This window comes from Scylla paramamosain, chromosome 7 (genome assembly GCF_035594125.1).
Source record: "Scylla paramamosain isolate STU-SP2022 chromosome 7, ASM3559412v1, whole genome shotgun sequence".
NCBI lineage: Eukaryota > Metazoa > Arthropoda > Malacostraca > Decapoda > Portunidae > Scylla > Scylla paramamosain.
In genome coordinates, this window is record NC_087157.1 from 26,545,326 (window position 1) to 26,559,690 (window position 14,365).

Below are 14,365 nucleotides of genomic sequence, written 5' to 3' on the forward strand. Positions count from 1 at the left end.
TCCAGAAAATGCACTCATCACAGTTATTATGAAAACTGTACAGTAAAACCCTTACAACGCGGCACTGTATAACTCGTAATTTGATATAAATTTGGCAAGGCAACGAGCTATTTGTAAAAAAATAAAAAATAAAAAAAATAAATAAAATAATAATAATAATTATTATTATTATTATTATTATTATTATTATTATACAGTAATAATAATAATAATAATAATAATAATAATAATAATAATAATTATAATAATAATAATAATAATAATAATAACAACAACAATGCCCGTTTTTATTTGAGTGTTAGCATAAGCATTAGTAATTAAAAGCACATTAGAAAGTGTTTAAGTGTTGTCTATTTAAGTTGTACAGCACAATACAGAACAGTGCAATGAATTTAAGTGATTGTGTTGTAACGCATTAGGGTTGTGAAAACATTCGACTAGTCCCACTCGTGGAAGCTTCTTTGGTCCCCCCCAACACCTACATCTTACCACAAGGCCTCCCTCTGCTTGGATTACATGATTCTTCACTTGGTAAGTGTTGTTTTAAGCTATTACTGCTGCTGTGGTGCATTTTTTTTTTTTAATGTTAATAATGCAAATCAAGGGAAATGAAATAATATGCATAATTCGCAAAACTTAATAATTCAGCAAGGCTGGAGGCCCTATTATGCCTAGTTATAAGGGTTTTAATGTATAACAATCTACTTCTAAGCATAAACAGGCTATCAGAAGCCCAATCTTGTCACTCACAAATGATGAATGGTAAAGGTTACCTTTCCCAGTAGGAAGATTGAGCTTGATGGGGTGTTTAAACTCAAACTCCTCCATCATTAGTGTTTCTCTACATAATTCATACTTTTTCAAGGAATTAAGGAAGCAGTTGTGGTGAGTAAATGGTTAATGTTCTGATCCTGCAATGTTAAAGATGCTGAACATCTAAGCAAGTTAGTCTTTCCGCATTGGAATCCAACTATTAATATTTGCCAGCAAGTAACTGAGTCAGTTGCAGTACAAAGTAGTATATAGTTAGAATATAAAAAATGCTTAGGGCTCCAAAGTGACACTACAAATATACAATCATAAATTTATTTAGGCTTTGACAGCATACTTCCTCATGGGGAAGTTCCATCTCCTCTTGGACTCCTTGGCAGTCATAATCTGCAGCTCCCGACGGGTAAGTCCACGGCGGATTGAGCGGGTCTTCTTGGGGCGCAGATCAAGGGGCTTGAACTTCTTGTTCTGTGGAAAAATTTATATTTGTATCTATGGGTGTAAATTTTCATTTCTTCATTTAAACATTGTGCATGTCCTTATCAAGGAATATGATTGATGCTCCAGCTCTGGTTCCACAAAATTCCATTAAAGCAATTAACCTCTCTGCTTTCAAACCCAAACCAATGGCCCCCTACCACACTCCTCACCAGCAGAAATGGTAGAGACTGAAGCTGCTAATGGTTACAACAGTTAATGCTGAACAGAGAGAGAGAGAGAGAGAGAGAGAGAGAGAGAGAGAGAGAGAGAGAGAGAGAGAGAGAGAGAGAGAGAGAGAGAGAGAGAGAGAGAGAGAGAGAGAGAGAGAGAGACTGTCCATCTACAAAACCCTTGACTTCAAGCACAATTGAATTTTAATATGTCCATCTACAAAACTCTTGACTTAAAGCACAATTAAATATAACAATGCACAATTGAATATTATACATAATCTCAAATAAATGTCCTTATAAGTTCTCTTCATTTAATTTTTTTTTCAAGAGCATGGAAGGTTATCTATAAATAAGTTTTTATCATGTTCTTTAGATATTCCTAAAGAATCATTTATCATACAAGACATCAATGTAAGCATTCTTACACTGCACTGATATTCAGTTTGAGTACTGGGAATTTGTATGGCTTGCTTTGTAAAACTTAATCTTTAAACTCTGCATTTTGCAGTCAATTCCTCTTTGACTGCCATTCCTGTGAAAGTTTTTCTTTGACAATCTGATTTATATTATCAATCAATCACTACAAAATCCTGTGCTTAGCTGGTTCCTCTGTCTGTCAAGCCACACAATACCTATAATGGAAATTTTATTTTTTATCCAAGATAAGTGAAAACTTGTATTTCATGGTAATACATGGTCATATCATCATGCGGACAAAGATGTTCATCATTCTTGTACCTTATCATCTGCACTACCATCTTCATTCTCAACTTATTTGGTGAATTCCTTTCTGAATTCATGGACAGTCAGACTCCTTGAATTCCCTTCTCAGCAGGAACACTTTCCCTTATTATTTCCTCCACCTCTGATCTCTTTGATATCTTTTACCCATCCCTTGTCATTCACCTTAAGAAGTAATCAATGACTTGTCACCATCTCATTTCTCTCACCAAATTAGGAATTGCATACATGACCCACAGCATTCCTACTCAAATAAATCACTTGCACTCTCACACAGCCAGCGGCGTCACATGAGGCAACTTTCTCCCAACATGCTGGCTGTTTTTGTTGGCAGTTGTTTGCAGTTTTGTTTGCAGCACCAAACATCTTGTTGCTCATTTTCTATTGTCAGTTACAACAGAAAACGGTTGTGTTGTTGGACATGTTGAGAGTATTTGTAGTCAAGTGAAAGTCATGTTACAAGTTATAATAAATGTAAACCTAATATAAACTACTGTACTTTGAGACAAATTGTCAACTACAAAACTTAAAAAGTACATGTGCAACCATGACTTGATTGTCTGGTATGTGAAATTACTTACTATTACCTGACAACTGCAGCTGGCAAGATAAACAATGTCATGATAGTCACAGCCTATATGCACTGCCAAGTGGAGCAAAAGATTTAGTAAGTAGTGTTGTTCCATCATCAAATAAAAGCCAATAAAAAAACAATGCAGTTGTATATAGTAACATATAATTTTGTGTGTAAGCCCAGGCACACATTTAGACTCAGAGAATGAGTTCAAGAAAGTAATGTTATTGTATGACTTTGGTAAAAGTAAGTCAATGTGAAGGAGTGGATACATAAAAAAAGAGAAATGCACATGGAGAATTTGCTTTAACCTCCAAGATGTCTGATGGAAGATACATGAACTATTTCATATAAAGCCAAGATCAATTTGAAGATGTGCACAGTATGATACAAAATGTCATATCTTCTGAATGATGTAGAACCCAAAATCCAATAGGAAGCAGAGAAAAACTGGCTATCTTTAGGGTACTGTCATGCTGTGCTGCAACTATGCAGGAAACTGTTTCAAGAGCTGTGGCACAGGCCAATACAGATCTACACCTGCACTGTGCTGCCCTGCAACCAACATGCACACTTACATCTAAAACAGTAAGATGCAGTTTTCTGCCCTGCCCTGTGTTAAGTTGCCCGTGTCTCAACGTCCACCTCGGCTTCAACATGAATGCAATAATTAAAGAAACAATCTCACCTTGTAGAATTTTCTCAAGTTCTCCTTGGTCTTCTGGTTGATGACAATCATGACGCGGGCAATTGACTTGCGCACGACACGGCTGGCAAAGAAAAGGGTACAGGGTTACAGAAAGAACACTTCATATCACATCCCAACAACTCAGCATCTTCCTCGGTGCTATCAATCCTCTTTCTCTATCACAGGTTAAAATATATCATCATGAGGACTCAACTTTTTCTGACATTATCTCAATACTCCTCTTAAAGGTAGGTAGGGTTGTAGAATCTCTACTCTTCCCCACCCATCCACCCATACAAGGTACATGATTGGTAACCTGCCAGGTTCCAAGGTCATAACTCTTTGGCTTTAATATCAAATAATTTCTAGCACCAAAGTCTGCTATGGCTCATAACTGATAGGTGTTAGCCATGTCATCAATGCAACTGTGTGATAACTAGTCTGTTCAAACAAAGAAGGTAAATTTGCACCTAGAAGCCCTTGTCTCAAATGACTGACTATTGATATGTGGAAGTATATCAGGGAGACTTACCTAGGCATATTTCATTTTGATCATAAATATGAATTTCCAGTAATGTTTCCACAAGCTATGAATATCAGCAGTACATAGAAATTATACATCATGGTAAGAAATATAAACAGACAATTGAAAAAAGAACAATTTTGTTTCAAAGCCAATGTGAATTTTTTTGAGTATCCAAGTATAGTGCAGAAGCATGATTTAGTCACATACATTTTGATCACAGATACATGTTTCTGATGGTAATTGCTCATTATGAAAACCAGTAATACAAAAATGTTAGACCACTGTAAAGGAAAAAACAGGCAGTTGAGGAAAAGCTATTATAAAAAAATTACTGGAAGTAGTAGTGTAGTGTCTGCTCTCAATTGGAAATGCATGACTGGTAGGTAGGCTGTGACGTCATCACACCCAGGCCAGGCGACAAGACAATACATGTCACCAATATACTTCCTTACATTATCAACAGGTGAAAGGGAGCAGAGCCTAACCAGCAAAGGGTAGTTTATCAGTGCAAATTTACCTTCATTATTTGAACTGACCAAAACCAAGTTGTTATCCCATAACCATGTAGTACTTATGTTAGATGCCTCTATACAATACTGTGATACTGTTGTCTACTGCAGAGAATGGGAAGCGAGTTACACCAAGGACTCTGTATTGTACGACAGTCCACTCTAATGGGCGAGCTGGTCACCGCATGAACGCAGTGCCGCCAAATGGCCAGAGGGTTAAAACACTCAGCCACCACACAAAAGAATATGTGAAGAGAAGCAATTTGTTGAATCATGCAGCTTTTTATTCACATATATGTTGCCAAAATTGGTATTTGATCATGCTCAGTAATGAGGAATAAATGAAGCAGAAGAACTGAATGTGCAAATACATGATGACAGATAGCCTTTAAAGTTCATAATTATGCAACAGCAGTTAACAATATTAATGGAGGTTTCTAGCATCAAGCAGCATGGAAGGCAGAATAGCCTTCTCTTTCACCAATTCACTCACATCTTTGAGAGTTTGGAAGCTGCTCCACCAGTCACCTTGGCCACCCGCAGGCCAGACAGCTCCTGTTTGAGCTCCTCCAGCTGCTTGAGGAGCTCATCTTTCTTCTTGTTGCGAAGGTCACTGCACTTGACCTTGACCTGCCAGAGGAAAATTTATTATTATTAGGACAATGAGGACTTGTTAGCCACACCACAGCTTTCCCCTGCTTCCATATGAATTCTCCCCATTACAACAGTGCTCAATGAAGAAAGAATAAATAAACAAATAAATAAAAGAGGAGCTGTATCCATAAATGTATTCCCATTAAATTTGGTAAAGACACCTACATTCTTAACAACATGTGCTGGACAAATGGACTGAATAATTTTTTGATAAGGTACATACTGAAAGTTTAAAGAAAAACCTTTATTCCTAGTAGATTTTGATGTTTAGTATTAACTGAATACTGTGCAAAACTGGGCCAAGATAGTCTGCCATTAGTGACAGATAAGATTAACTCCCATCAGGATCAAGATTTCAACCCATCAAACAGATCATGGCAGAAAATTCACAGAAATTACATTGTGAAGACCTCATATTGAGATAAGTAACAATGTAGTAGTGAACAAAGATCACATCACCACTCTCCTCCTACAATTTTACCAATAATTCAACTCATTCCAAAGTAATCTTAACATTTAACCTGTCAGCATTTACTTTTAATTACTCCATTTCAATATTTTTCTGTATAATAAATTCTTTAACAATTTCTTTCTCGGTTAATCTGGATATCACGTGCATGTTACGTACAAGCATGAAACTCACATGCCATGTAGAAGGTTCGATGACCTTGCCGTAAAAAAAAAAAAAAAAACGGGGGGGGGGGACATTTCTCCACACTCAAATGTGGAGAAATTTGACATTTTCTGAGTCCAGAGAGCTCTGCACCAGTCAAGAGTAGACAATGAAATGATTTTTTGTTTATAACTGGGATTTGTGGGTAGTGGCATATTAGGATTTCATGGTATCTATACAGCTGATCCCTCCAATCACACGCTGCCACTTGTGAGGCCATTCCTGAGGCCACCAATTACGACTTTCCACAGTAGGTTCATTTACACTTTTCATTTGTTTTTGAGACGTGTCAGGCGTTATGATAGAGGCTTTGAGGTTTGGTTAACGTCCTAGCAGGGGAGTGTCGGGGGGGGGGGGGGGCGCAGCTTCCCTGGCTAGGATAGGTTAGGGAAATTTCCTTAATTTTTTTTTTTTTAACACCCAGCCTCCAAGCTTGTTTGAGGGGTTAGGTTAGGGGAGGGAATGGGGGAGGCAATCTTTTTTTTTTTCTATCCATAAAATAACTAAACATAGGTCCACCAAATGAGTACTGTGGGTCTGAAATCAACCCTGCCAGGCATTAGCTCAGCAAAGCACAAGCAAAACACTACTGAAGAACCTCACCACGGCCTCCACACGAGTACGACTGACCTATCAAAATAATTCCGACAAATATTAATGAACAGTATATAGCAAGGAGGAATGATGACCGAAAGTATGGGCTAACAAACTAGCCCTTACCTAACCCTAGCTAAATGTGAAACTAACCCAATCCAAATTTTACCGCATCACCATCTACTCTAACATTAACTTAGCAATATTTACAACCTAGCGTATTTCGAAGACACCCTCTATTTCAACAGCACCTGTTATAAGCAAGGCACTGCATATGTTAGGCAGCAAACCTACCCAAAATAAAGTCATGATGGAGGGAGGAAGAAATAAACAAATCCACCCGAAGTACAGCCATCAGCCAACATCAGATTTCCCCACCCCGCATAAACGGGCTTAATTGAACAGAAATCCGGTCTCCGCCGTAGTATTTCCATGCTAAATATGCCTATTTACATACTCAGCAACTTATCTGTATATAGTATCCTTTAGTTTGTTGGCGGATGACTGAGAAAAAACGCGACACAAATTGACACTCACCATTGTGTCGGATGGTCGGTGTGGAAGGGACTCCTTCCTCGGTGCAGCGAAATAAACAGAGGGACACAAGACGGTAGAGATGCGCACTTAGGGAACCCACTCCTCTTTTCAATGATTTGGGCTATTCTCTTCGTGATTTCCTTGCCAAGTTGATGGAAATTGGGGTGATATTAAGATAACATTAGCATTTCCATTCAAGGGCTTAGATTAGGTTAGGTTTAGAATAATTCAGTTCATTTTTAATCCCTTCATGGTGTACTTTTTTTTTTTTTTTTACTCAGAAATAAGTAGTCACTGTCTCGAAATTATTAAACAAGGGTAGATTTACATTAATGAGGTAATTTGAACTTCAACTACTGCTACAACAACAACAACAACTACTACTACTAATACTATTAAACAGTGATAGTAGCAGTAGTAGCTAGTAGCACACTGCTCATTAAAGCGCTATCTTTATTACTGTTACTCTTTATCTTAAACTGTTTATCTTCTGTCTTCTATTGACAACTCAATTTATCATACAGGAGGCAGTAGACACTTGCCGAAACAATAATTACTTCCCGTGAGGTCTAAAGCACTGTTCAGAGGATGCTGTGAACTTATCATTAAACCCAACTGTGACCTCACAGAACGTTTCCCTTTGTGTCTCACAACACAAGGGGCAGTCACAGCCTGCCCTATAAAGACAACTCTCCTCCTCCACACAAAACTACAAACACCAATAACACACACACCCTTCACTCAAAAATTTCAAAATCATCATGGCGACTCCTACACCAGCCTCGGAGTCCTCATCTGGGGAGGGGACCATAAATGTCCCCAGGTCGGACTGCCTTTCTGTCGACGACCCTAAGCGTCTTGACACCCCCCTCAACTTTTTCTTCATTAACTTCTGCAACATTCACGGTCTAAGATCTACTTTTCAATGTGTAGAACACCACCTCTCCTCTTCTAAACCTCATCTTTTCCTCACTGAAACTCAGGTGTCTGAGGCAACTGACAGTAGCCCCTTTTCTGTTCCCTCCTACTTTCTCTATCCTTATTTTCGATCCAAAGCTGGATGTTGCGTTTATGTTGCGCAATGACTTAACCTGCTCTCGTGCCCACGCTCTTGAATCTTCCGATTTTTCCACCATCTGGCTACGACTACAGAGTCACTCTCAAACTAAATTTATCTGTGCTGTATACCTTTCACCTAACTCCTCTGATTATAAGAAATTCTTTGACTACTTAATTTCCAAAGTGGAGCACATTCTGACCCTCTTCCCTCATCTCTATTCTTGGAGAATTCAATGTTCACCACCAGCTCTGGCTTTCCTCTCCCTTCACTGACCATCCTGGTGAACTAGCCTTCATCTTTGCTATCCTCCACGACCTAGAGCAATTGGTGCAACACCCTACTCGTATTCCTGACCGTCTTGGAGATACACCCAACATTCTTGACCTTTTCCTGACCTCTAATCCTTCTGCTTATGCTGTCACCCTTTCTTCTCCGTTGGGCTCCTCTGATCACAATCTCATATCTGTATCTTGTCCTATTGCTCCAATCCCTCCTCAGGATCCCCCTAAGCGAAGGTGCCTCTGGCGTTTTGCCTCTGCTAGTTGGGGGGACCTGAGGAGGTATTTTGCTGATTTTCCTTGGAATGATTACTGCTTCCATGTCAGAGACCTGTCTTAGAACATAAGAACATAAGAAATAAGGGAAGCTGCAAGAAGTGACCAGGTTTACATGTGGCAGTCCCTGTATGAAATATACCTACCTATTTCCATCTATTATCCCCATAAATAAACTTGTCTAATCTTCTCTTAAAGCTCTCTAGTGTCCTAGCACTAACAACATGATTACTGAGTCCATTCCACTCATCTACCACTCTATTTGAGAACCAATTTTTTCCTATCTCCTTCCTAAACCTAAATTTTTCAAGCTTGTACCCGTCATTTCTTGTTCTACGCTGGTTGCTGATCCTAAGAATTTTGCTTACATCTCCCTTGTTATAACCCTTATACCACTTAAAGACTTATATCAGGTCCCCTCTTAACCTACGTCTCTCTAAAGAATGTAAATTTAACAGCTTCAACCTCACCTCGTAAGGAATACTCCTCATCCCCTGTATCCTTTTAGTCATTCTCCTCTGTACTGATTCTAATAGACCTATATCTTTCCTGTAATGTGGGGACCAGAACTGCACAGCGTAGTCTAGATGAGGTCTGACCAGAGCCAAGTATAACTTTAATACTACTTCCGGCCTTCTACTTTTAGCACTCCTAAAAATTAATCCTAGTACCCTATTTGCCCTGTTTCTGGCTTTTATGCATTGTTTCCCTAGATGGAGTACAGAGTTAACTATAACTCCTAAATCTTTCTCATACCCTGTACCTACCAGAGTTTGGTTGTTTAATGTGTACCTACATTTTACCTACAACTGAAGTTAAGCTGACAGGTCTATAATTAGACGCTAAAGTTTTATCTCCTTTCTTAAAGATGGGTACTACATTAGCCTGCCTCCATTACTGGTACCTCACCCGACTCCAGTGATTTCCTAAAGACAGAAACTAACGGCTCACTAATAATCTCTTTGCATTCCTTAAGTACCCTGGGATATATTTCATCTGGTCCTGGTGTCTTGAACTTTTTTTGCCTATCTATCTCCTGTTCCACTATCTCCCTAGTTATGGAAATATATGTCAGCTTCTCATTCTCATCTGCTCTAAACACTTGTTCACTACCTGGCATATCCTGTATGTTTTCCTGGGTGAAGACAGTTAAAAAATACTCATTCAGAAGTTTACTAATCTCCTCCCCAGAACTAACCAGCTCCCCATCTGCTGCCTTTAATGGACCTATAGTATCCTTATTCTTTGTCCTGTATACCTGATAAAATCCCTTGGGGTCCGTCTTCGCCTGGCTGGCTACCTTTAATTCATAATTGTTCTTAGCTTTCCTCGTTAACTTCCTGACTGTTCTAACTAATTCATTATATTGTGTCCTTAAAACTTCTTCACCTGCTCTTAATCTCTTATATATACTTCTCTTATGCCCTATATAATGCTTTAACCTAGCAGTCATCCATTTAGGGTCATTTTTTTTTGCGATCTTATTGTCCTATCCGGGATGTTTGCTAACTGACCTGTATGAACTTTATCTACGAAATATTTATACAATTCATCTACATTTACCTCACCTAATCCCCTCATTGCAGCCCCTACCATCCTCTCCACTCCCTCAGCTATTCACCTTGAACTCACCTCTTTCATTTCAGCATGACCTGACATTCCAACATACTCACACCTATCTCCCCCTTCCTCTTTCCTCCTCCCCTTCCGGACACATCTTTCCTCCTCTTGTCCTACACACTCACGCCTCACCTCACCTCTCTCATCCTGCCTTATCTCTCTGAACTCCGTCCCTGACCTGACCTCACCCTGCATGCTTTGCCAGTCCACTCCTTGGAGGTATCTTTTTAATTCTTCAAAATCTGCTCTCCTAAAGTCAGGTATTTTACTAGTGTTTTTGTTTCTAACAGTTTCTTCCCATTCTAAATTGTACCTAATTTCCCTATGGTCACTGTTACCTAGCTGTCCTCCAACGTCTACCTGCGTGACTGCTTCCTCCCTGTTAGTAAGAATTAAATCTAGAATATTATTCCCCCTCGTGGGTTCTACGACTACCTGTTTTAAAAAATTATCCTGAATTACCTTAAGAAATTTCTCTGCTTCCTTGTTACCCACAATCAGATATTACTAAAATTAAAATCTCCTACCACACATACCTGACTGTACCTGCCTGCTCTATTTAATTCCTGCCACAGTGAGGTGTTAATTTCCTCTGTACTGGTCGGTGGTCTGTAAACTACCCCTAGTACTACTGACTGCGATCCTTCCTTAATATCTACCCATATCGACTCTGCTTTGTTATCTGTTTTAATTCTATTGTTCATACAACACTAATGTGTCCCTAACATATAACGCGATGCCTCCTCCTCTCCTGTTTTCCCTATCTTTATAGAACATTGTATAACCATCTATCTTAACCTTTGGATTAAATACTTTTCCTGACATATCTAACCAAGTTTCAGTTAAAGCAATGATATCAAATTTCTCTACACTCGCTATTCCTCTAAGCAAGTCTATTTTATTCAGAATACTTCTACAGTTTGTGTAGTAAACACTTAAGCTATTTCTCACCTTCCCTGAGCTAGCTACCTTTCTAGATTTAACTAATTTGCCCCTCGCCTTCTCCTCACTACCCCTTCTTCCCTCCCGACTAACGAAAAAAGTGCTGGAGTGCAGTTACCTCCTGCTCAAGCGTTTCAGCCAAAACACAAACACCCTGGCGTGATAAATGCACTCCATCGTACAAGGTGTCTCTACCATAGAAAAGGTCCCAGTTGTTGATGAACGTCTATCCACTACTCTTACAATGATTCGCTAGCCTGCGATTCACTGTAATAGCCCTGGACAGCCACTCAGCACCAACTCCCCTCCTCGGCAAGACACCACATACCACGGGAATCCCTCCCTTGTCCCTAATCCTGTCCAATGCCTGTCGAAACCTCCCGATAAGCTCCTCACTCCTGACCTTACCAAGGTCATTCCCTCCTGCACTGAGAAAAACAATGGGCTTGGTCCCATCTTTTTCCAAGCATGTGTCTAGCCTATCAGCTACCTTCCCTATCCCGGCCCCCGGCAAACACACCCTCAACCTACGCTTCCTATCCCTAGCACAGAACGCACTATCTAAGTGCATAACCTGACTATCTCCAAACACAAGCACTCTACCTTGGGGCAGGGTAACTGCATCTGCCCCCTCCTTCTTGCCTCCTCCCGCCCTGTCCACCTCCTTCTCCTTCCCTTCCTTCAGCACATTGAAGGGATTCTTCGTCTCCACGCAAGGTGCCCTGAGGACCTTCACCCTCTGGGGTCCCCTGCACACCACCGACCACTGCTCCTCTGTCACCTTACTAGGTAAGGTGATGGTGGGGCACGACCCTCCCACAGGTGCTGAGATCCTCTCACAGTACTCAGCCTGCATGTCTGAGATCCTCTCACGAAACTCAGCCTGCACCTCCGAGATCCTTCGAAGGAACTCAGCCTCCACCTCTGAGACCTTCGCAACGAAGGCCTCGAGAACAGGAGAACTAACACAACAAGACGACTCAGCAACACAAGGCACCATGTCTACACTAGCCAGCTATATTACTGTCAGGTCACTGCTCACTAAACACGTCCGTTCATTTTCGTCTTTGTGTGCTGAGCGCATAACAGAGGTGATAGTATCTGGCATGGAGGCATACATTCCTCACTCTTTTTCTTGACCTAAACCTTCTAAACCTTGGTTTAACACAGCTTGTTCTTGTACTATACATGATAGAGAGTGGCCCACAAAGGGTACTTAAGCCTTCCATCATCAGAATCTCATGCACTTTATATTTCTGCCTGGAATCATGCCAAGTCTGTTCTCCAACTAGCCAAAAACTCCTCCATTAACAAAAAGTGTCAAAACCTTTCAAGATCTAACTCCCCTTGTGACTTCTGGTATCTAGCCAAAAATATCTCCAATAACTTTGCTTCTTCTTTCCCTCCTTTATTTCAACCAAATGGCACCACTGCTATCACATCTATTTCTAAAGCTGAACTCTTTGCTAAAACCTATGGTAAAAACTCTACCTTGGATGATTCTGGGCTTGTTCCTCCCTCTCCTCCACCCTCTGACTACTTCATGCCACCTATTAAAATTCTTCACAATGATGTTTTCCATGCCCTTGTTGGCCTAAACCCTCGGAAGGCTTATGGATCTGATGGGGTCCCTCCTATTGTTCTCCAAAACTGTGCCTCCATGCTTGCACCTTGCTTAATCACACTCTTTCAGCTCTGTCTGTCAACATCTACCTTTCCTTCTTGCTGGAAGTTTGCCTACATTCAGCCTGTTCCTAAAAAGGGTGACCATTATAATCCCACAAACTACCGTCCTATTGGTTTAATTTCCTGCCTATCTAAAGTTTTTGAATCTATCCTCAACAGGAAGATTCTTAAACATCTATCACTTCCCAACCTTCAATCTGATCACCAATATGGGTTCCGTCAAGGCCGCTCTACTGGTGATCTTCTGGTTTTCCTTACTGAGTCTTGGTCATCCTCTTTTAGAGATTTTGGTGAAACTTTTGCTGTTGCCTTGGACTTATGAAAAGCTTTTCATAGAGTCTGGCACAAAGCTTTGATTTCCAAACTACCCTCCTACAGCTTCTATCCTTCTCTCTGTACCTTCATCTCAAGCTTCCTTTCTGACTGTTCTATTGCTGCTGTGGTAGACAGTCACTGTTCTTCTCCTAAATCTATTAACAGTGGTGTTCCTCAGGGTTCTGTCCTGTCACTCACTCGCTTCTTATTATTCATTAATGACCTTCTAAACCAAACTTCTTGTCCTATCCACTCCTATGCTGATGATACCACCCTGCACTTTTCCACGTCTTTTCATAGACGTCCAACCCTTCAGGAGGTAAACATATCATGCAGGGAAGCCACAGAACGCTTGACTTCTGATCTTTCTAAAATTTCTGATTGGGGCAGAGCAAACTTGGTATTGTTCAATGCCTCAAAAACTCAATTCCTCCATCTATCAACTCAACACAACCTTCCAGACAACTATCCCCTCTTCTTCAATGACACTCAACTGTCCCCCCTCTTCTACACTGAACATCCTCAGTCTGTCCTTTACTTATAATCTGAACTGGAAACTTGACATCTCATCTCTAGCTAAAACAGCGTCTATGAAGTTAGGCGTTCCGAGATGTCTCCGACAGTTTTTCTCACCCCCCCAGCTGCTAACTCTGTACAAGGGCCTTATCCGTCCATGTATGGAGTATGCTTCACATGTAGGGGGGGTTCCACTCATACTGCTCTTCTAGACAGGGTGGAATCAAAAGCTTTTCGTCTCATCAACTCCTCTTCTCTAACTGTCTTCAGCCTCTCTCTCACCGCCACAATGTTGCATCTCTAGCTGTCTTCTACTGGTATTTTCATGCTAACTGCTCTTCTGATCTTGCTAACCGCATGCCTCCCCTCCTCCCGCGGCCTCGCTGCACAAGGCTTTCTTCTTTCCCTCCCCCCCATGCTGTCCACCTCTCTAACACAAGAGTTAACCAGTATTCTCAGTCATTCATCCCTTTCTCTGGTAAACTCTGGAACTCCCTGCCTGCTTCTGTATTTCCACCTTCCTATGACATGAATTCCTTCAAGAGGGAGGTTTCAAGACACTTATTCATCAATTTTTGACTACTGCTTTGACCCTTTTATGGGACTGGCATTTCAGTGGGCATTTTTTTATTGGATTTTTGTTGCCCTTGGCCAGTGTCCCTGCTACATAAAAAAAAAAAAAAAAAAACATCCAAACCCAACTACTTGCAGTGTGGTGGTAATGGTGAGGCATTGCTTCTCCCGCGAAGATG

General features: G+C 40.6%; 1 protein-coding gene across 1 annotated transcript; it reads right to left on the bottom strand.

The window, feature by feature from the left end:
* Positions 1 to 1,072: 1,072 nt before the first annotated feature.
* Positions 1,073 to 7,055, bottom strand: LOC135102271 (large ribosomal subunit protein uL29-like). The gene is made up of 4 exons (XM_064007229.1): positions 6,921 to 7,055; positions 4,956 to 5,092; positions 3,428 to 3,509; positions 1,073 to 1,239 (listed from the first exon to the last, which is right to left on the bottom strand). The coding sequence occupies exons 1-4, from the start codon at positions 6,921 to 6,923 to the stop codon at positions 1,090 to 1,092; spliced, it is 372 nt and encodes a 123-aa protein (XP_063863299.1). The 5' UTR covers positions 6,924 to 7,055; the 3' UTR covers positions 1,073 to 1,089.
* Between the last annotated feature and the right edge of the window lie 7,310 nt (positions 7,056 to 14,365).